The following is a 23,650-nucleotide window of genomic DNA, read 5'->3' on the forward strand; positions in this document are numbered from 1 at the left end:
ATGAATGTGTATATATTCTATGTTGTTTGTTAGAAAACACTCTGATCCTTGGTGTATCTCAAAACAATTGAGCCTCCTCTGTGGTAAACTCTGCCTCATATGATGTAATGAGATAAATAATGCTGGAGAATAGGAAGAATCCCCAAAGAGGACTTGGTATAGGCAAGCTCAAGTTTCTCGAATAATGCAAAAGTGGTGATTGGGATCCATAGATCTAGATAAAAGTCAAATGAGGAACACCAATAAGAAAACAGTAATGGATCATCATGCACAGGTCTGGTTCACAGGCGACAGAAAGGGCAAGAGGCCATATCACTGAGAAGTTTGAATTCCTTTGTTAGGAAAGGGAAATAGAAAAGTATGGAAATGCACACAGAATCTTTCATCACAAACAGAGCTCCAGCTATGGCCATGTCAGAAACCATGGTGTATGTGGAGAGTGGGGATTAAAGAAATGAATCATGATCAGCTGTTTGAGATACAGAACTGTATCTCCTGTAGAATACACATGGTAAATCAGCCCAACCATGGTTTGCTAACTTTCCTAAATGCTGCTGTAATGATCCTTACCCATGTAGTAAAAATTCCCTCCCCTTCACCAAAGTGCTATCCAAATTCAACTCTTGCCATATTGCTTCTGTCCTCAAACTGTGATGTTCACATCTGCACAAAAGCCCTCAGAATTACTTATTACAATCCATTGTGTGATACTGTAATTCAATTCGTAGATGCCATAACAAACTTACTGAGTCAAACAGTGAGATTCAGACTCAGAAATCTGCTTTTCCGTTGCTTCATGGATGTACATTTACTTGCTTATTTGCTTACATGCTTGCTTGTTTATATTACCCTCAGGAATGGCATACCTGAACATCAATAATATCACTTCAAATGGTCTCATCACATGGGTACTACTAATTTAATGGTTATAATTATTCTAATTACCAATAATCTCTTAAAAGCTATCTAATATATTTTTGGTACCCAAATGAAGCATTTCTCATCACAGGCACCATTTCACATTGGGGTCAAGAGAATTCTTTGTGAAGAATCCCCTGCTATTACAGGTAAGAGCATCCCTAGTCACTGCCCACAGAATATGAAATGATGCTCCCACATCACTGACATAAACAAACAGCCACATGGACTTCTGAATCCCCTAAATATGGCAGTCCCAAATGGCTGATGAACTGTGTTAATTCATGAACTCATAAGGTAATAGCCAATCCCTTCAATAATGAAAATGACCTTCTACTAAAGACAGCGAACTTGTGTCTCAGATTGGCTATGGCATGATTTGATTCTATGTCCTCGTGGGCCGCCTGGATCACTAAACCTCAAACAATCCTCGGTAAGAAATGAAAAAACTGAGGTTTTCTTTCTTATTTCCTTATTAGATAGAAAGTAGATACATACACAAATAATAGATGAAAAATTAATACTTAAGTGAATAGATAGGAAGGAGAACGAGGGAGAAAGAGAAAGAGTGAAAGGGTGGGAGACAGATCGATAATGATTCAGTACTAGTCAAAAGAAAAAATAATCTTGAATTGATTTTGAATCACTCCAACCAATCTGCCCCAGTGAAATTCTATTTCTTTTAATTCATCTATGTACTGCAAAAATTAAGAATGCAGAATATACCTTCCAGATAATCTGAACAAAAATATGGGTATCTCATTTTGATTCTAGAGTGCTACTGTTAGCACCTGGGAATCAGAAAGTCAAAGACCAACTAGTACTATTCTCCCTCCTGTGTCCTAGACCTGAGCCCTTGGTCCCCAGAATGTCCTAGTCCAAATATCAGTCTTTACCTCCAAGAATGACCACTGGCCACTAAAATTGACTAGTCTGGATAAGGCATGAACATGTGGCCTAACTGTGCCAGTTCCATCCCTTACTAATGTCTTTCTCTTATCCCTCCATCCACTGACTAGGATCCTCCAATATAGGAAATGTCCCCTAAGCAGAGCCTTCAACCCTGAGATCCTATAGTAGCTAATAGCAAAATTTATAGATACTGTACATTTTTCCCACAATACTATTTTTTCTGATTAATCCTTCAGCTTGAGAGTTCCAAGACATTAAAACTTATGCTACTTTGATGACCATATAGAAGCCATATTCTATGGCCCCAAGATCCTTGGGGGGTATCCTTGGAACTACTCTCTTTGACTTCTCAGTACTTTTATAAATACTCATAAGCTTCACATGTTCTACTCTAATTTCTGTCCAGAAAGAATAATCGTTGCTGAAGAGTGGATAAAGAAGTACCAGAAAAATATTGGTTCTCCTGAAGAGCCCAGATACCACCCTGACAGCCCTGCTCAAAAGTGTTAGAGAGCAACTGATGGCAAAGCAGACAGGCTGCATCAGTTCCCTTGGTACACTTCTTGGCCAGAACCTCTGGCTGAAGTCATCATGGACCAGTGTGGAACCATGTATTCTTTCAAGCAACAAATACTTAGTAAAGCTAGAAGGAAACCTGGGTCAAGCAGCATGGGACAAATTCATTGCAATCAAAAACCTGCCCCAAAGAGTAAATTTTTAATCAATATTGGAACCTGAGAAGTAAAAGTGAAGCTGAGAGACCCAATCACTAAAGACAAGGGTTAGAGATACTAGTTAAAAGGAATACTCAAGGCAACAATAAGATATAGACTCATTCTAAGAAAAGATTGGTCTTCCTTGAAAGTTTCATACATTGGAAACTCAATAGGCCTATGAAATCAGGTGGGTTTGAATTTTAAATAACCATTCTGTCTCCTAAAACCATGGACAAGTAATTTCTCTTCTTGTCAATTAAGTCCCATAGATAATAATACCTACCTCCCAATTAGACATTAAACAAAACTGCATTTAAAGTAAATCACACAAAGACTGAAACACAGCACACCTTTCCTAGGAGCTTTTCCCATGCCTTGCCCAAGTCTTTGGCAGGGTATGTTCAGGATAGTGGGTATGGGATCCATTCCTAACAACCTGGCCTTCACCCAACATCCACAAAGGGCTCTTTACCTCCACTTGACTGTCCCAGTCTAGAGAGCTGTTAACAACAATATCAGGGAAATCAGGCCACACCTGCAGAGAGAAAAATATTTAACAGCAATGCACTAGGCAATTTACCTAAAAAAGATTCCTAAGACTGTCAACCACAGTCCTAAAGGGTAATAATATTTTTGATTATCATGTAGGGTTTATCAATGTAAAAGTGAAATCCAAAATGTCTTCAATATATTAATAAATACTAAGGAAAAAATGGAAACTACTGACATCAGTATCCACAAGGAAAGGGTAAAAAATACACAAATACACAAACTATGGCCCTCTCCCACGATGGAGACTAGTAGTCACCACTTAGATCATACCTTTCCCCAGACAATGCCTCCACCATTTGGATATTTGATGAAGACATCATCCTCCACTCCCCGAGTGAAGGCAGGGTAGGGCTTTGTCTCATTGCCAGAAATGGCTGGGTCCTGAAAGCAAAGCTCAAGTCAGTTGGCAAAACAAAGAGAGAGATTGACAAGGGACAGAGAAAAAGAACTTCTTCATTGGGAGGTCCCTAGCTTCCACCTGCCCTCTAGAGTTTCTGGGAATCTCTGGAAATATACTTTTCTTATTGTACTTGGAGTTCTCTGTTCTTCACATGGATAGAGGGACAAGAAAAGTGGTTCTCCACCAAAGCCCAGTCCTCCTCCCAACACACTCCATCCACACAGGCACAAAAGGACTCACCAGGATGAGGATGACCCGCATCCCATCAGCCCTCATGCGATTGATCAGGGCTGGAAACCCAGCAAACTTGGGGCTGAGGGTAAAGTCCAGCTGGCGCTCCATGTAGTCAATGTCTGAGTACTGCACATCCTGGGGGAGGACACAAGGAAACAGTGGCTGCTGATGCTGAAATTCCAGCTCCCAGAGGAGAAACACTCTCCTCTACTGATGGTGAATTCAAATGGCTTCTTTTGACTCTTGCAAATTCTAGCTCTTTCAGTATGGAAACTGGAAAATTCATCTAATTTTTCAAACTTTTACTCAAAATAGAGATATAATATAAATCAGTAAAAATAGGATGATAAAGCCTCTGTATAACGGCTATTGTGAGAATATATAAAATCACTAATGGGGAAATTACTTTGTCAATGGCCATTGTAAGGTTTGATTGCATTCCCTTCCCCAGTGTTGCCCCTGATAAAAACAGTTTATATTAAGAAGAAAAAAAAAGTTAGCTACTCAGTTGTAATGCAATCTGGATGGTAAGTTAGCTACAAAACATAAAAAAAGAAAAACAAATTCTCATAATTACTGTTGGCATGCAATCCCAGGGGTAATTAGAAATAGCTGTCTTATAAGAATATGGTACATTGTATGATGTACTTCCCATTCATGGAACAATTGCAAATAATTGAACAATGAGTAGAATAAAATTCAATTTGAAACTGCTCTGCAGGATCAGTTATAATTATTCAATCCTGCTTCTCCTCAAATGGATGATAAGAAATTATTACCATGTGTGTTTCCTTTGGAAACATATCTAGAAGCCCTACATTCAGCCAGGGGGTAGCTCAGGGCTGATAAAATAATGTTTGCAGTGCAAAAAATTTGGGATTCATCAATACATAATCATTGAATTGGGACTAATTTTATTTATTTACCACTACTATTTTTGAGGGAAATTTAATATCATGGTACCAAAAACTTTTAGACCCAATGTCTAAAAATGAATAAAAGAAACGGAATCATAATAGAGTAGAAAATTTCTGGACCCTGCCCTATCTTCTTACTCTGAGTCACTGAGTCTACAATGCTATAATATGGGAGCTAGGCCCCACCTGTATTACTGTCAGGATGGAACTCAAAGTGTCATCATGTCAGAAAAAAACTTTTGTGCTTTTGCTGAACCCCACAAAAACCCAACAAATAAATCCAGACATAGAGAAGCCAGAGTTGGCTATGAGCTCATAGAGCCAGTGCACCAATACTGAGACATACATAGGGGATCTGGGCAGCCACCATCTCATCATACAAGCTGGAAATCTCAGAGTCATTCTCATATCCATAGCGACACAGCTGGAACCCCAGGGACCAGTAAGGTACCATCACAGGTCGGCCAATCACCTAGAACATTGACAGAAATATTATTCCTTACAGGAGTGACTCAAATGAAGTTGTACACCAAATAACAAGACTGTTTTTCTAGTGCCCCAAGAGAGACAATCAACATATTCAAAGGCAGAGAAAACTCAGCAGATATAAAACTACTAGGATACCTTGAGAAAGCTTCTTTCTAGAATAAAGCTTTTCTCTTGGAATTCTGTACAATCTAAATTTACTCTCATTCCTAGAGGTGGCCTAGGTTATTGCTGAAGAGAACAGATCCCAGAGGGAAAGTGCCTGGGTTAACACACAGGCTCATGTCCTCCTGGTTCTGTGACCTTGAGGTAATGTCTTCATGCTTCAATCCTTCACTGGTAAATTAAACATAATTGTAATGTCTGCCCCATGCTGTTTTGATGAGGACTTAATGACTTAATACATTTAAATGGTCTGACATACAGTAAGAGTGACAGAATTTGTTTCTATTATCACAAAAATTACAACTGTCCTCAACAGTCCCAAATATTACCTCCATTACCACCACATCAGTCCCCCATCTTCACTATCATCACCCCATCACCATCACCACCCACACAATCCCCAGCATTTTCACCCCATCATCTTCCCTATCACCACACCATCACCATCATCAACATACACAACATGCTCATAACTACCATCCCCACCACTTTAACCAACAACACACGACCATCACAACTGTTATCATCTCTATCACCACCACTCATACCACGAACACTCCCACCATAACCCTTACCATCATTAGTACCTTAAGCACCACTACTACAATCCTCACCCATATGGTCATTTCCCCACCTCAACATTCCACAACCACTCTTACCAATACCACTACCACAACTCTCAGCACTGCGATCTTATCCTCTCCATCACCACTTCACAACACTAGGCTCAGTATTACCTCTAATGCAGTGACTACTTTACCTAATGTGAAATAATTAGGCTATAATTTAATGGTTATTGGAAGGTACTTATTCCTTTTTTTTTTCAGAACTAGACAGCTTTAATGGAAAATTTTACCAAACATTTAAGGAAATAATATCAATAATACCCAGTCTCTTCTGGAAAATACAAGACAACCAACTTACTGTATGAGGGAATTCTTTTTTTTTTTTTTTTAGTTTATTTATTTTTTTTTTATTTTTTTTTATTGTTGGTCGTTCAAAACATTACATAGTTCCTCATACATCATATTTCACAGTTTGATTCAAATGAGTTATGAACTCCCAATTTTATCCCGTATACAGATTGCTGTATCACATCAGTTACCCTTCCATTGATTGACATATTGTCTTTCTAGTGTCTGATGTATTCTGCTGTCTGTATTATTCTCTACTATCCCACCTCCCCTCCCCTCCCCTCCCCTTTTCTCTCTCTACCCCTTCTACTGTAAATCACTTCTTCCATTTGAATTATCTTGTCTTACCCCTCCTTTCCTCTTATATGTCATTTTGTATAACCCTGAGGATCGCCTTCCATTTCCATGCGATTCCCCTTCTCGTTTCCTTTCCCTCCCACCTCTCAACCCTGTTAATGAAAATCTTCGTCTCAAGCTCTTCGTCCCTACCCTGTCCTTGTTTCCTCCCCTTATATCAGAGGAGTCATTTGGTATTTGTTTTTTAAAGATTGACTAGCTTCACTTAGCATAATCTGCTCTAATGCCATCCATTTCCCTCCAAATTCTATGATTTTGTCATTTTTAAATGCAGAGTAATACTCCATTGTGTATAAATGCCACATTTTTTAATCCATTCATCTATTGAAGGGCATCTAGGCTGATTCCACAATCTTGCTATCGTGAATTGTGCTGCTATGAACATCGATGTAGCAGTGTCCCTGTAGCATGCTCTTATTAGGTCTTTAGGGAATAGACCGAGAAGGGGAATAGCTGGGTCAAATGGTGGTTCCATTCCCAGCTTTCCAAGAAATCTCCATACTGCTTTCCAAATTGGCTGCACCAATTTGCAGTCCCACCAGCAATGAACAAGAGTGCCCTTTTCCCCACATCCTCTCCAGCACTTATTGTTGTTTGACTTCCTAATGGCTGCCAATCTTACTGGAGTGAGATGGTATCTTAGGGTAGTTTTGATTTGCATTTCTCTGACTGCTAGCGATGGTGAGCATTTTTTCATGTACTTATTGATTGATTGTATGTCCTCTTCTGAGAAGTGTCTGTTCAGGTCCTTTGCCCATTTATTGATTGGGTTACTTGTTGTCTTATTGTCTAATTTTTTGAGTTCTTTATATATTCTGGTTATTAGGGCTCTATCTGAAGTGTGTGGAGTGAAGATTTGTTCCCAGGATGTAGGCTCCCTGTTTATCTCTCTTATTGTTTCTTTTGCTGAGAAAAAACTTTTTAGTTTGAGTAAGTCCCATTTGTTGATTCTAGTTGTTAACTCTTGCGCTATGGGTGTCCTATTGAGGAATTTGGAGCCTGCTCCCACAGTATGTAGATCATAACCAACTTTTTCTTCTATCAGATGCCGTGTCTCTGATTTAATATCAAGCTCCTTGATCCATTTTGAGTTAACTTTTGTGCAAGGCGAGAGATAGGGATTCAGATTCATTTTGATGCAAATGGATTTCCAGTTTTCCCAGCACCATTTGTTGAAGATGCTATCCTTCCTCCATTGCATGCTTTTAGCCCCTTTATCAAATATAAGATAGTTGTAGTTTTGTGGATTGGTTACTGTGTCCTCTATTCTGTACCATTGGTCCACCCGCCTGTTTTGGTACCAGTACCATGCTGTTTTCGTTACTATTGCTCTGTAGTATAGTTTGAAGTCTGGTATCGCTATACCGCCTGATTCACACTTCCTGCTTAGTATTGTTTTTGCTATTCTGGGTCTTTTATTATTCCATATGAATTTCATGATTCTTTTATCTATTTCTACAAGAAATGCAGCTGGGATTTTGATTGGCATTGCATTGAACTTATAGAGAACTTTTGGTAATATCGCCATTTTGATGATGTTGGATCTGCCTATCCATGAGCAGGGTATATTTTTCCATCTTCTAAGGTCTTCTTCTATGTCTTTCTTTAGGGTTTTGTAATTTTCATTGTATAAATCTTTCACCTCTTTTGTTAGGTTGATTCCCAAGTATTTTATTTTTTGGGGGGATATTGTGAATGGAGTAGTTGTCCTCATTTCCGTTTCAGAGGATTTGTCGCTGACACTTCAAAGAAAGAAAACTACAGACCAATATCTCTAATGAACCTTGACGCAAAAATCCTCAATAAAATTCTGGCGAACCGGATTCAAATACATATCAAAAAAATTATACACCATGATCAAGTAGGATTCATCCATGGGATGCAAGGCTGGTTCAATATACGGAAATCAATAAATGTTATCCACCACATCAATAGACTAAAAAATAAGAACCATATGATAGTCTCGATAGACGCAGAAAAAGCATTCGACAAAGTACAGCATCCCTTTATGTTCAAAACTCTAGAAAAATTAGGGATAACAGGATCATACCTCAACATTATAAAAGCAATATATGATAAGCCACAGGCCAGCATCATTCTGAATGGAGAAAAATTGAAGGCATTCCCTCTAAGATCTGGTACAAGACAGGGATGCCCTCTCTCACCACTTCTGTTCAACATAGTCCTCGAAACACTAGCCAGAGCAATTAGACAGACAAAAGAAATTAAAGGGATAAAAATTGGAAAAGAAGAACTTAAATTATCACTATTTGCAGATGATATGATTCTATACCTAGCAGACCCAAAAGGGTCTACAGAGAAGCTATTAGAGCTAATAAATGAATTCAGCAAAGTGGCAGGATATAAGATCAACACGCATAAATCAAAGGCATTCCTGTATATCAGCGACAAATCCTTATTCCTTATTATTATATAATATGCATGCCTCTAAGAAAGACCTTAGAGCCTAAGGTCTACTTGTCAGAGTGAGTTTTAATAATGAATAAATATTTGGGAACATGGAATGTGCCATATAAATACTTGATGATCAGTTGAATTTCATCCTACCTCCGTGTACTGTTGAGTGACAAGCTCTGGAGTTGGCCCCATGAACACATAAAAATCCAGAATTCCCCCTGTGGTACGGTATGTCAGAGCAGGTGTAGGCTGGAAAGTCACATCTGAAAAGATAGGAATGTGACAAATGAAAACTAAGCTGGAAACCTGCAAGACTAGGAACATTCTGTGAAATCCCTAACTTCATTCTCTTGCACTCTAATCTATTAACAGCACACATTCTGTACTGCACCCAAATGAAATTAAACATGTCAGTAAAAGGCTACAGAGTCCCACCCCAGGAAATTTTCCCTTTGGTATGCCTCATTATCTCATTGTATTTATCATTATGTTATTTCAAAACTATTGATATAACTTCTACTTCCGAATAGTTTAATACACATATGGAGTGGCAAAAAGACTACTCAAAAGGTCTGTGTGCACCTCACCCAGCATCCACCAATGATAACATCTCCTAAAGCCTTGTATATAGTCAAACAAAGGAAAATGACATGATATAATATTATTAACTGCAGTATGGAACTTTTTCAGAGTACACCAGTCTTAATGTAGACATTTTTATCCCCAGGCCCTGAATTTTCAACCCTATCTTATATACAGATTAAATTTACATCTTCATACTTCAAGATGTGAGTGCTGTGACTTAATTCAACATGAATACCATCTATGCAGATACTTCCAACTTAATAACCTCTAGGACTCCTGGGACTAACTTGGACTTCCTATCCTTCATATGGAATTTCTGCCAAAATAGAATTATATTAAATCTTGTTATCTCATGCTACAAGACTGAAGTCAACAGAATGGAAAGAAGAAAAACAGCCACTGTCCCCTAAATAATTTTGACATTGGAAAGCTGCTAGGTCAAGGACATTCTACAGTTACACAGGCTGACTGGCTGGGAGACAACAATAGAAGGAGCGCTGGCACCATCCTACCCATGGCATTGCTGTTCAGCAGGAGAACTCCATGGGCACTGCCGTCCTCCTCTAGTCCCATGTAGTAGGGGTGGACGCCATAGGAATTCTTCTTGTACTGAGAGTCACAGGGGAGAAATCAAAGGAGGTTAGAAGTCATTGTACATGAGAAAGAATCCTAGAAAAACTTGTTAACTGAGATGGATTTGGTCTTCCCTCTAAAACGAGTAAAACATATAAAAAGCACAATTGAAAATTAGCCTATAGTCTAAGAGCAGAAAAAGAAAATCTGAGTCTGGGATCATGTAGCACCAGGTGACCATGATGTATGTGGGAGGAAAGAGGCAGAGAGGCACATATCCACAGGGCTCCTTGCTTACCCCGGGGGGTTCATCTCTGGAAAACATGCCCCACGTGTGCCAGTTCAAGTCTCTCCTGAAGGCTGTGTGCTCATTTTCCCCAAAGCCATAGATGTACTTGGAGGGCAGGCGGGTGGAGATGCGGATGAACATGTCATTGAAGGTGAAGCCAAGGAGCTGAGAGTCCCAACTGCAACACACACACAAAAGGGTACATTCAGAAAAGAAAATCACCTTGCCTATTGCCTTCCAAATGCTGATTTTAAGGAAAACCCAGAACCCAACATCTCCCAAACACACCACGAAGTCTTTTTGATGACAATAATCACAGATATCCCCGCTATGAACTTGGGAGTTTTCCTTCATATTCTATTTCTCAATTACATGGCCTGTTTTCAGTGTTCCCTCCACAAAACCAAATTCAATCCATCTCACCATCTCAGCTGCTAACACTCCACACAAGCCTTCCTTCAGCTCTTTCCCTTGAATAGTCCATTCCCTACAGCTTTCCAGACTGATATGTTTGAGTATCTCTCATCGTGTCACTCCCTGATGACCCTCTTCCATGGCTTCTCATGGACACACCTCATGAAGCCTTCCAGGCTGCCCCTGATCTAAGCCTTCCTGACACCCCAGCTTCATCTCCCACCACTCACCTCCTTGCTGGCTTCCTTGATTTTGTTCTATTCCTTGACATGCCAAGTTTCATCCTATAACTTGACCTATGTTCTTGGTCTCTCACAAATGCTTTTCCCTAATCCAATGGCTCCATATAAGGGTTTCCTTCTCTCCATCCAGAATCAACTTCAAAAGTTAACCCTTCAATGAACCTACTCTCATCACAATATCAAAAGCAGTAACCTCACCATAACTCTTGATTACCTGTTCGTTTACTTAATTGTCAACATCAACTTCCTTATAATATTGTCATGTAAATTATTGTTGCAGTGGTGAGATCAGAGGAATTACCCATCTATGAATACAGTACCTAAAACAATACCTAATATAGTGAAATAACCCATAAACACTGAATGGATGAATTCCCCAAACATGCAACAGATTCAGCCATCATTGCAGAGTGCCAAACACCTTCCCGTAAGAACACAGCTGAAGGAAACAGCTTACTAATGGATCTGGAAATGGACAGAAGAGGCCTGAGCCAGTAATCAATCAGGACAATAGGCCAGACAAGAAATGTACAGTTACATGGAATTCCAAATTAGAAAAGAGCCACATACATTACAGTGCCTGTACTCTTACGGCGAATTTCTATTCCAAATGGATTCTCCTTAATGAGGACATCATAGAGTCGACTCTCCGAGGTGCTGGATGGAGTCCTTGTTATGTTCAAGGGGACTGGGACTTCATAACGACTCTTGTTGGGGTCATAAATCTAGAGCAGAAGAAACTGACTTTAAATAAGAATATAGATACAGGGAATAAGTTCAGGGTTACAATTAAACACAGTTTAATTACATTGATGATCCCTAAGTACATGTATGAAAACATGGATCATGTGAATATACATTGTATAGAACCAAAGATGTAAAATATTATGCTGTGTATGTGTAATATGCATTATTCTGCATTTTGCTGTCACATATAACAAATTAGAATAAAAAGAAAAAAATGCTTAGAAGAGAGAATGTTTAATTTTATCATTAATGAGATGCTTGATAAATGGACAATCTGATTATTTTCAATTAATCACACCATAATGAGAATTTTACCAAACATCACAACATATACATTGAGTAAATGGAAAATTATTGTCTGCCAAAAATAATTTAGGCATGAATAATACTGTAAATCTACACACTTAGAAGAATGTGAACATCATTGACAATGAGTCTAAATGGTATATATTTGCATTTTTTTAAGCTCATGATATGTGGGATTTAAGTGGCATATCAAAGAACAACATCAGATTTAATATTTTTATCTGAATCCATCATATTTGATTATTAAGGCTTCTAGAACAGTATCAAATTCCCTTGACCCTTTGTGCTAACTTGTAACTTCATTGTGAAATAAGCATGGTTTGCAATTGTATCCTTTATTATTTAGTGTTTGTGTAGTAATATATACAAATATCTAAAAAATTCAATATTGAAAATTATTTCATTCACAATATGAACTTGGATTAAAATAATTATAGATATCCTTGCTAAAAATGATAGATTAATCATTCCATGAATACCTCACAAATGCCTGCATAATATATAACGGCAACTTTGGATATGAACTAATTACACAAGGCCATGGTTTTCAGAATTTCTCTTGCTAATGGATAGTTAAAGAGAAGGATTCATGATACTTTGGTAATGTGAGTAAATGTACAACTCTAGAAATTCTGAGAGTAGAGCAAGGAGATGCCTAACAATGTTTCTGGGACATTGAAGTAGTTCCATGGGAGAATTACAGCCTGAGTCATAAACTTTGAAGTTATAAGCAAGCACAAGAAATGAGATCAATCATTCTTGTAAAGCAACAGCAAAAACAAAGGCACAGAGTATTAAAGGCATCTCAGAAAGCTGCAAGTGTTTGGAGAAAGATACTATATGGAAAGAGGTGGACTAGCTGAAAGCCAGTTCTTCAATTTTGAGCCTTTATGGGCCCACCACCAAACATCAATGCTATAGTGAAGACACTAAAAACAAGAACAAACACAGAAAATAACCACAAAGAAAACAGACGTCATTCATACATTAGCACATGTTACAGGTCTGAGAGTCCAAGCTGATGTCACACTAGTGAACAAGTACTACCCATGAACCTCTGTGTTAGGTTTCAGAAGCACAAAGAGGAAGGACACATTCTGGCCACAGAAAAGCTGACAGTTTACAAGGGAAACAGACACAAAAACAGCTGGTCCACACGTAGACTTTAGATGTAATTAAACAATCTAAGGAAAATAAATTATTGCATTTCAATGGCTATTTAAGAGACCTCAATTTCAGTGTTCAAAATCAAACTCTTACACTGAAAACATACAAACCTTTTTAGTACTTCCTCATTTCAGGTAATGTCACCATTGTCAACACAGACATGACAAAAATATGGTATTCATTTTTCAAGTCTCCCTCTCCCTTATCTACATTTACCATAAAGTCACCAGATAATGTAAACCCTACCATCTTAGTCTAAAATATTCACTTTTCCACATCTCTTTTCCTATAGTCATCCAATTTCAAACCTAACTGGAACACATATTTGAGAACATCTTAACTTGTCTCTCTTTGTTTTGTTCTCCCAAAACCTCCTTAGAGTAGCCACAAAACATCTTCAAATTGCAAATTAGAACAGGTCTCACTGGCAATGAATTCTCATTATGTTTGAAATAGGACAGTAATCTAGTGCCCTATAAATTGAACCTTAAAAGAATTTCACATTTTAGAGTTCTATAACCTAACTGGAAAACATAATGTCACTAAAAAGGGCCTACCCAATACCTGATACAAGTACCATGTTTACCTTAAATTGCAGCATTTCATCCTTATGGTAGGTCACCTGCAGGTGGAGGGGATTCACAGGTGTGGAGGGGAAGGCGTTGGCATAAACAGAAGGCTTTAAGGAGATGTCCGCCGTGGCCCCATGGGAGTTGTACTGGACATTGCTCACAGAGTACAGATCACTGACAAAATAACAGTGGGGGACTCCAACAGAACTGGATTCCTGGAAAGGAAAGTTGAGACTGTAGATCAACAGGTGGTCCTAGAGTTGTCAAATAGAAATAATCAGAGAAGGCAATTTGTATGAGATGGAGCCAACACATCACTCTTTCATGTACATATAATAAGGTACTGACAAAAAGTAAATTTCTAGACACAAAGCAAAATGCTTATTAAAAATACACCACTCCAATCCACACCTAATCTTCATATACAGACCAGCTTCCTTGGAAGCCCTGTTTCTATGGAGTTGAACTACACACCTGGGTACTAGGGCTATGCTCAAGAAATTGCTGCCTAAGGTTAAAGATCTGGGTGTCCATCAACACCTCAGTGAGGTTACCTCCCAGGCACAGCCTCGGGCAATGCAGTTTGCTTCAGAAGCACCGTGCTCATCAGGGTAGCAGTCTATTTTTTCTTCATCTCTGATGACTGTGTTCCACTCCACTGTGTATTCCTCTCCCAGCACAAGACTGATCTCTGTGATGATGGCAACCTGAAGCAGTGGAAAACAAAGGAAAAATTCCTTTGCTGGACAAAGGCCTGGCAATGTCTAAGTATTTTTAATTACACATGTAGGCATCAGACCAGACTCTAAGCAATCTAAGTGACATTTGATTGTAGTTACTATGAAGGAGCTATACATATGGAAGAGGGAATATTCAGTAGCAAAATGGCAAATGTCACAACTCTATCAAAATCTTGAGCATTATATCGTGAAAGAATGAGATCAAATAAAACCTGCTGTCATCACCCTTTTCCTTTCCTTTCCTGAGTCCTTCACCTCTTCATTTTGTCAATGAATTTCTTGCTAATCTGACATTAAGTTTACCTTCTTGCCATCCAGTTGCCAAACCAATGTCTCCCACGGGACTATAGTGGTGGTAAGAACAGAGGAATAGAATCATTTGTCTATGTCCTCATTTCCATTTTTCTTTGGAATCATAGACAGTTATTTCAATTCTTTGGGCCTCAGTTTTAAAAACTGCACAACTAGTGAGTTGGAAAAATCTTGGTGTATTCTTCCATTTCTAATATCCAAGGGTCTTCAGTTCTCTACACCCGGATACTCAAAATTTGAAACCTTTTAGGATACCACCTGTCATGCCAAAATGTAATGTTTTTCTGTGTGTTTTTCTTATCTTTGGCATGTCTTTAAACAGCAATTTGCATATTTAACATTCTCATTTGTTGAAGCAATAAGACCTCATTTTAAGGATCATCAACATTTTCCCTGTTTCTCTGCTTATGTCTTGTACCTATCTTTACTACAAATCTCACCCTACCCCCACCTCCAACAAGACCATGTTTCAAAGTTCATTGAGATTGTGTTAGAATTCAGTCAAGTGTGACCGTCTTGATTTGGCACCACACATCCTCCAAAGTGTGACCACTAGTTTCGCCATGTTCAGAGCAATGTTCTTGCAAACAGAATCCAACTTAAGGTGGCTACCCGAGATTTATGGACTGACAATGCAGGACTATTCTCAGTCCCAGTTGGCTTATTCTGCTCTCTCAACTTGGAGTGGTTTGCCATAAAAGCGTGGCTTCAGGAAGACATAATTCATTGCTTTCTTCCTTGCTCTTTCCCAAATTTTAGTAAACAAAATTCCTCAAAATAGCTCCGTTTTTGCCTATGTAGTATAGCTATGACCATGAAAATGTGAATCCTAGTTCCTGGAGAGTTTCTGGCCAGGTATTTATTTCTAGATTTAAGAGTATTTTCTATCTTAACCCTATAACTCTTCCGTCTGTCTCCCTACACACTCTTTCCTCTCTCTCTTCCTATAATGTCCTACAACCAGTGCATGCTGATAGAAACTAAGCAGCCACTTCTTGTCGTAAGAGAAGAAAAGATCAATCTCAACAACATTGAGCCATTGAACCATGCCAGCCTGTAAACTACTATGTCTATTACTAGTGTCTACTTCTATAGGACTACTTGCAGAAAGAAAAAAAAAAGTCCACTAGTTACCATTTGGGGATTTCTTTCCCTTGTAGCTGATGAATCCAGACCTGATATGCCACTTTCTAGGCCCAGCACCGGACCAGTTGTCTGAACAAAGCTCAGCTCAACTGCTCCATTAAACTTTAAACATCAATTAAAACATGAGCGAACATTTCTTATATGTTGGTTTGGTCCTGGGTGTCTTCTCAATTGTTCATGTGTATAAATCATAACACCTCACTACCCACATTCAAACAATAAAGAGTTCCTCAGGTCTTATTAATTAACTTATTAATCAACTTATTAATCAAATATGAATTGAGCTTGTTTTCCCACATGAATCCTTCATATACCTTGTACTTTGCCATATACATAACCCAACATATAGAAATTTATTCCTAACTTCATAATATGTACGTCCTCAAATGTGCTTTCAGAACAAAATGTCTACTGCCATGATAGTACAGGAATAAACTGGCTTATTTTCCCCAAATTTGGAAGGTCTCTCATGAATCATGTTAACCCAGAAGCTACAATGCCAGGTACTATGGTCAGGACCACTGGAAGAAAGGATTTCTCATAAGACTCAGCATCAGAGTGAATGATTATAGGCTACTCAGGATGGCCATGTCTCTTCACAACCAATGAGAAATTATTTTTTTATTATTATCTAACCAAATAGGTACCCGTCAAGTGGAATCACCAATTCTTAGTCCTAAACTCGTTTTTTAGAATTTATATGTTGGAGATAACTTCTACTCATCTCTATGAAGTTTTCAAATGTGGGAACTTCAGTATTTGAATTCATGGGACTCCTGCCTCCCAACTTTACCTTTCAGCATCAGCCATCAGCTTCTAGATCCCTTTTCTTCTTACCTGTTCCACACTTTCCTAACTCTGCTCTCTTATGTATCCTGTAACTAAAATGTTGAAAGTGAAGCCAGTGAGAGAGAGGAGAACTCTGAGAGGCTGTGGAAAGTGGGATCATCATCCCTGCTGAGCAGGACCTCCCTATCTTACTAGCTCTGCCCACCACCTCATCACCACTTCCATTCCCAGGACCCTGACTTCCCCACCACAGGCATCCACACAACCTCAGGAAGCAGGAAAACCAAGGTGCTAAGAATAATTCTGGAAAAACATCCTCAATACATGGATTTTTACCTTCAGCTGAGCATCATATGTGACCTTGGGAGCAGTCTGACTCAGGACACCATTGTGTTTCACTGTAACATTGCTGGGTTCCTGTGTCCCAAAGATTTTAATCTGCTGAAATGCTAAATTATTGGGGTCCTTGTAGGTTGCTTGTGAAATCTTCACATCCAGGCGGTTCTGAAAGTCAAAATAGCTCAATGAAGCCCAAAGCTGTGCCTCTAAAACACAGATTCTACAGCCACTCAAATGCTCCATCCTAGCCAGAAGCTCCCCACTGCTCTGAATGCCTCTTAGCTCTTCCAACAAAGAAATGCTGTGTGTATAAACTTACTTTTATAATACTCTTATTAAATAAAAACAATGAGGAACAGACACACACACACATTTTAGAAATTCACATTGAGTTTAAAAAAAAAAGCACACTAAACAACTGCTTTGATGCATCAATATTATTGCCTTCTTTTGATAAGATGGATGATACATTATTGGGACTGAAGTCTTATATGACATTGTGATGTTTACCTGTAGCCATTATTGTTATCATTTGCTTATTTTTATGAAGATAGAATCATAATTACACACACACACAAGCACATACAAGTCTATGGTAGACAAAATCTCATGCCTAAGATTCATAAAAATGTGCTACTCACTTGGGTGGCAGAAAACTCACAGAAAAGATAAACTTTATTGGCCACAGTATCTGAAAGCAGAAGAAAGACGAGTCAGAATGGCCTGCCCACCACACAAGAACAATTTTCATCTACCTCTTCTTAAAGCTCATTCTGCAGACCCTAGGGGCAGGATTTCCTTCCTTTCATGATGCACTACTATCCCACAATATATATACAGTACTATCCCACAATATATATTCATTCATCTACATGTGATCACAGGTGTTTCTATATCTTAGCTCTTATGAATAATGCTGCAATTAACATGGGGGTGCACACATCTATTTGACAAGCCAATTTCATTTTATTAGATATATACTCAGAAGTGGGATTGCTGGATCATAGGATAGTTCTATTTTCAATACATTGCGGAACTTCTATATTGCATCCCAAAATTCTTGTACCAGTTTGCACTTTAAACAGTTTTATTCCACTTTCTCCTCATGATCATCCACACTTGCTATGTCCTCTTTTTCACAGTAAGTGTCCTAACAGGTATGAAAAGATATCTCAAAGTAATTTCTCTGCTGATTAGTGATTTTTAAGGACCTTTTCATATATGTCTTAGTCAATTTTATGTTTTCTTCTGAAAAAATTTCTATTCAAATCCTTTGTCCAATTTTCAAATCTGGTTATTTATTCACTTGCTATTGAACCAAAATTTTCCTGATGTATTTTTTGTGTTAGGACACTTATCGGATACGTGGTTTGCACATATTTTCCCCATCTGTGGGCTCCCTTTTCATACTGTTGATATTCAAGGTGAGCAGAAGCTTTCTAGCTTGATGTAGTCCCACTGGTTTAATTTTCAACTTTTCTTATCTATATTTTTGGTGTCAACTCCAATTAAATACTTCCAACACCACTGTATAAAAACCTATTCCCTATTTTTTCTCCAATGAATTATGGCTTTAGCCCTTAACTTTAAGTTTTTAATATATTTTTCACAATAACTGAGATATAGAAATAACCAAATGGTCAACCTACAGATCAATGGAGAACAAATTGTGGTAATACATAAAATTTAGCCTTAAAAATAAGAAAATCTTGTCATTTCTGACAATATGGATGAAGCAGGAGTACTCCATAGTAAGAGACACAGCTACACAAAGCAAAGAAAGAAAATACTATATGATCTCATTTACATGTATAATCTACAAAAGATTAATTTGTTCAAGCAGAGACTAGAACAGAGGTTGAAACGTATGGGGATAGGAAGTACTTGTGATGTGTTAGTACAAACATTCAACTACAAGAAGACAAGTTCTGATGAGCTAATATACAGATGGCTGGTGATAGATGTTAATTAATTTGACTGGTAATCATTATAAACAGTACCTGAGTATATGGTTTACATTGAACATTTTCCATCTTTCCATATCAGTGAAATATTTAAATAAAATAAATTGGATAATATTTTAAAAGCTACACCTTGACATTGAGGAAATTATAAATAGAGTCTCAAAGAACCTATGGATTTGCCCTCTCTTTCCAATAGTAACCTTGAGGAGATTCCCTTCCAAGAGTGTTTAGGAATATGCATTAAGGGCATCTATTTCCTAAGATAGGACCCCAAGAATGTTACTAACTGGTGCCAAAAACATGAGGTAAAACATAGTTAGATGCAGATACACTCCAAAAGTACATACTCCTGGCCTTCCTGATATGTCATTGACATTTGTTGCTAAGTATTTGGGGGGAAGACATTTATATTACTGATGAATTATTGGAATATTATTGACCATATGTCATCCAGGTGTCCATACATAATAAAATGAGAGCCTATTATAGATCAGTGGCCAATGGCACACTACTGAGAAATAGAAACCTCTTGTCCTCACATTGGTGGTTATTTGATACATCTCAAGTAGCACAATCAGAAGCAAACTCTTCTCTCTAGTGACTTTTGCTACTGTGCCTGGGATATTTCTCCTCCAGCTACATGACCAGCAAGCGTGAGGGGCCATAACACACAGACGTAGGAGGACAAGCAACACTCTCTCATAACAGACTCACCTATCGATGCCCCATCATCCCAGAAAAGTTCTCCTAATGCTTCATTATTCTCATCCAGGGCAATGATGAGGCCAAGAGGGTTCTGCCGACTGTGGGAAACAGGAGTTACATAACACACAAAGGTCAGGTCAGGACTGAAAGAATTTTGTCAAATCCTTCCTTCATATTTCAAAGTTACTTGGAAAAGATGGTTCTGCTAATTTCAGGATCAAAGGACAAATTAGAAGGTGTTCTTTTCTCTAGACTAAATAATGTCACATGAGATAGAAATACCACAACCATTATCACTAAATGTTTATGTAGGAGGCAATAACTTAAACATAAGAATCACTGCAATAAGGACAATGAAAGCAATGTATAAAACCACTATTTCTAATACAGACTATTGGCAGAGAAGGATACCTTATACAAATATATGCAGCCTACCTAAGGACCAGTTTCACTCAGGAAGCAAAAACACACCAAATGGCTCATTTACATAATGCCACTTCCCTTACTTGGTAACTTACTATTATTTGTGTTAGAGAAAAACAAAGCATTCTAATTATCTGCTTTAAAATGTATACCAGGAGCACAAAACAATGTTCAAAGACATGGTCCAAGTGCTCTAAGAGAGAAAGAAGAGGAAGGTAGGAAGAGTCATTTCATTAGGCATCACCTCATGGCCTCACTCCTCTGGATTCCCAGCTGATCTCTGGCTCCTGTGCGCCCTCCCTGGCCTTAGGTGCCCTAATGTGTTGTTTCCTACTTCAGCCTCCACTGCACAAGTCAGGCTCTGAGATAACACACTAGCTTGTTGTCACTCTCAGTGCTTGTGTTGATCTGTCACTGCTAAGAAGTTCAAGACAACACAGATTCAAATAAATCGAAAATCATGATCTATTTCGCCTTCATTGAAAGAGAGATCAGACACTATCTCCAATAAACCAAAGCAGAAAATGAACAGTGACACAAAAGGAAGCACTCCAAAATGATACTTCCAGAAAGATGGTGGAATAGACATTCTAGAGTACCTATCCAATGGAATGCTACTTGATCCTAGATACTTTGCAAAAGAAGTATAATAAAATATTCTTGGGTTTGAAAGATAATAAGTACACATCTGAGTGAATGAAAAACAACAGGGGTAAAAAACAATGGGCTACATTCACAAGGGTGCTCAGGAAGCCAAACCTGGAATTTCCCTGGGGCCAATGCATAATAGGCCTAACACTGGAACCCTAAAACTGGTAACTTAAGAAAGAGAGGCTGAACCTCCAATTCACAAGTGAAACCAGGATCTTTAATGGAACCTAATATGATACCAAGTTGGCAGTAGTCCAACTGGCTTGTACCCAAAGATAAGGTAATTTGCTTTTGGAGGAGACATACATCTATCTGGGTCCTCAAGGTCACCACATATGAAAAACAAAATATCACTGAACACACAAGGTATTAAGTGGGCACTAAAGAGTCTGCAGAAATAACTAAGCATAGATTTACATTTACCTAAGGGCTTCGGCAAGGAAAATTTTTAGATAGAGCATGAAATAACTATCGTTGAAATATTTAACAATATTTATGAGAAAAGAGAAATCTGTAAAGGTTAGAAGTTAGACAACGTCCAGAAATTCAGAAGGGGCAGCACTCCCTCTGCTGGAAGAGTGGGAGGATTTTTTGTATATGAAATCTGAGATTACTCTGGATCTTCAAGAATCCACTAGGGCTGGACATGTATATTTAAAACTATTTCATGAGATTCTGGTACAACTTCCAAGAGAAGAACCACTAAATATATAAATTTAATGTATGCATTCCCAGATGTCAAAAACTGAAGACTATAGGAAGAATTAAAATTTGATTTTTTATAACACCTTCCAAACCCTCTTCTCTGATAATATTAGCATAACTTAAATTTGTATTTCTCCAGCTCTAGGGTTGGGAGGCCAAAATAAAAAGTGCAAGATAACTATACAGGCTAGGTATGCTAGTAATCCTAGAGCCTTGGAGGCCGAGGCAGGAGGATCTTGAGTTCAAAGCCAGCCATTTATTCAAACCATTTTCCTCCAGTGAGTGCTAAAGTTTTCAAATATGAAAAATGGACCCTACATAAGTCACTGTTAAAACTAACATGTTTCAAATATTTCAGAAATAAAATTTGGTGATCTAAATAATAATAAAAATGCACAGAGGGCTGACTGTACCATTCAGTAGCAAAAATCTTAGGTACCCTGTTGGAATACCTGGGTCTGTAAAGAGTAATAAGTACAGAAACCCAAGCTAATGCTGTAAACTGGGTGAATATGTTTGGGGAACATTTGGGCCAGGGCTGGTACACACACACACACAACACACACACACACACACACACACACACACACACACACACACCTACATGTACATTAAGTTATAGTAGGAGAAACAGTTGTTAAGGTTAAATTGGAAGAAGATTGTGATGGATCTTAAGCACCCTATTAGTCAAAGAGTTCAGACTTCAAGCAGGAAGGAACAAGTTAAGATTGTCCTTTGGGAAAGATAATTTTGGAGTCAGTGTAGACAATATCCTGAACCTAAACACTTAGAGAGAAAAAAAAACAACAGCTAGTGTTGGATTAAGGCATATTATTCCTAAAATCAATAATTTGAAAAATTAAGATCATAAAGGAGCTTCAAAGCAAAGGATGGGTCTCTAAACTTCAAAAAAATAAAACCTCCCAGTATATTTTAAAAAAAAACATTACATTTTCAACTATGCGATGATATATAATGTGCACCTCTTTAATACAGATATAATCTGCACTTTTAAAATAAAAAATTATAAAGGGAGAGTGAATGATGGAATACTTGAAGTTGTTAGGAAAAGGAAGTTTTGGAACCAAGTTTCAATCACAAAAAATTAAATGGATTCATGGGAAAAAAGAATGGGAAGTTGAGGTTATAGGAGGCTAAACAGAGGATCCCACATCTAGAAAAGAAAGTAGGTGAGGCAAGAACTAAAACTGCACATAGGTGGTCAAGCCAAGGCAAATAGGGTGACCAGCTGGCCCAGTTACCTCAGAATTGTGTTTTTCCAAGAGATGAGGTTTTCAGAGCTATAACTAAACAACAGCCCACAGAGGACCAGGGAGGCTAACCTCTTAAGCTACCATGGTGGAAATTCAGAGATTCAGGAGGTTTAAGAATACAGGTATTGTCATGATCTTTCAAATCTATCTGGGTGCAGCCCCAGATCAACATCTTCTTGAGAAAGACCTGAGGGCAATCCAGGCAGAGTGTGATGGCCCTATCACCATACACACATCTCAGCACCTCTGCTCCCCACACTCTCATGCTGCTGCAGCTGCCTCTGGTCCACTGATGGTTGCAGAATTGGATGATTTGAAAAATGTTAAAACACAAATCACCAAATGAGCAAAAACATAACAGTAAAGCGAGTTTGGTAAACTGCTTTCTCCTTGAGGGGGATGGTGTTGCCCATCAGAAGTCGCAGTGAACCAGTGTGTAAAGAGGAACACTAGCCCTGTACTCACCTCAAGTGTGTGTTCAGTGCAGGCTCCTGCAAGGGCAGGATGTAGCCCCCACGGACATGAAGGTTAATGTGGTTGAGAGGGGCTTCCAGGTCCTTCCACACTCCCCTGGCATGAGTATTTGCACCCTGTGGGATGAGGAAACAGAAGATAAGGGAGAGGATACATTCTGCCCTGAACAGTGCATCTGGAAGTAGCCTCCTGTACCCCACTGAACATGCTACCTGCTCATCAACACTCAGCACCACCTGACGGT

The 23,650-nt window shown here is 38.5% G+C and overlaps 1 protein-coding gene across 1 annotated transcript in view; it reads right to left on the bottom strand.

The window, feature by feature from the left end:
- Mgam (maltase-glucoamylase) overlaps window positions 1–23,650 on the bottom strand; it is a 176,314-nt gene that overhangs the window by 44,702 nt on the left and 107,962 nt on the right. Inside the window, exons 66-79 of the mRNA XM_077795894.1 lie at window positions 23,398–23,522; window positions 19,889–19,977; window positions 17,852–17,901; window positions 17,208–17,375; window positions 14,439–14,591; window positions 13,899–14,099; window positions 11,663–11,817; window positions 10,446–10,614; window positions 10,087–10,183; window positions 9,140–9,252; window positions 4,996–5,121; window positions 3,739–3,867; window positions 3,369–3,479; window positions 3,019–3,081 (exon numbers count right to left, since the gene is read on the bottom strand). Coding sequence (XP_077652020.1) covers window positions 3,019–3,081; window positions 3,369–3,479; window positions 3,739–3,867; window positions 4,996–5,121; window positions 9,140–9,252; window positions 10,087–10,183; window positions 10,446–10,614; window positions 11,663–11,817; window positions 13,899–14,099; window positions 14,439–14,591; window positions 17,208–17,375; window positions 17,852–17,901; window positions 19,889–19,977; window positions 23,398–23,522 — 1,749 coding nt within the window. The remainder of the gene's footprint in view (window positions 1–3,018; window positions 3,082–3,368; window positions 3,480–3,738; window positions 3,868–4,995; window positions 5,122–9,139; window positions 9,253–10,086; window positions 10,184–10,445; window positions 10,615–11,662; window positions 11,818–13,898; window positions 14,100–14,438; window positions 14,592–17,207; window positions 17,376–17,851; window positions 17,902–19,888; window positions 19,978–23,397; window positions 23,523–23,650) is intronic.

Source organism: Urocitellus parryii, chromosome 3 (assembly GCF_045843805.1).
Source record: "Urocitellus parryii isolate mUroPar1 chromosome 3, mUroPar1.hap1, whole genome shotgun sequence".
Taxonomy (NCBI): domain Eukaryota; kingdom Metazoa; phylum Chordata; class Mammalia; order Rodentia; family Sciuridae; genus Urocitellus; species Urocitellus parryii.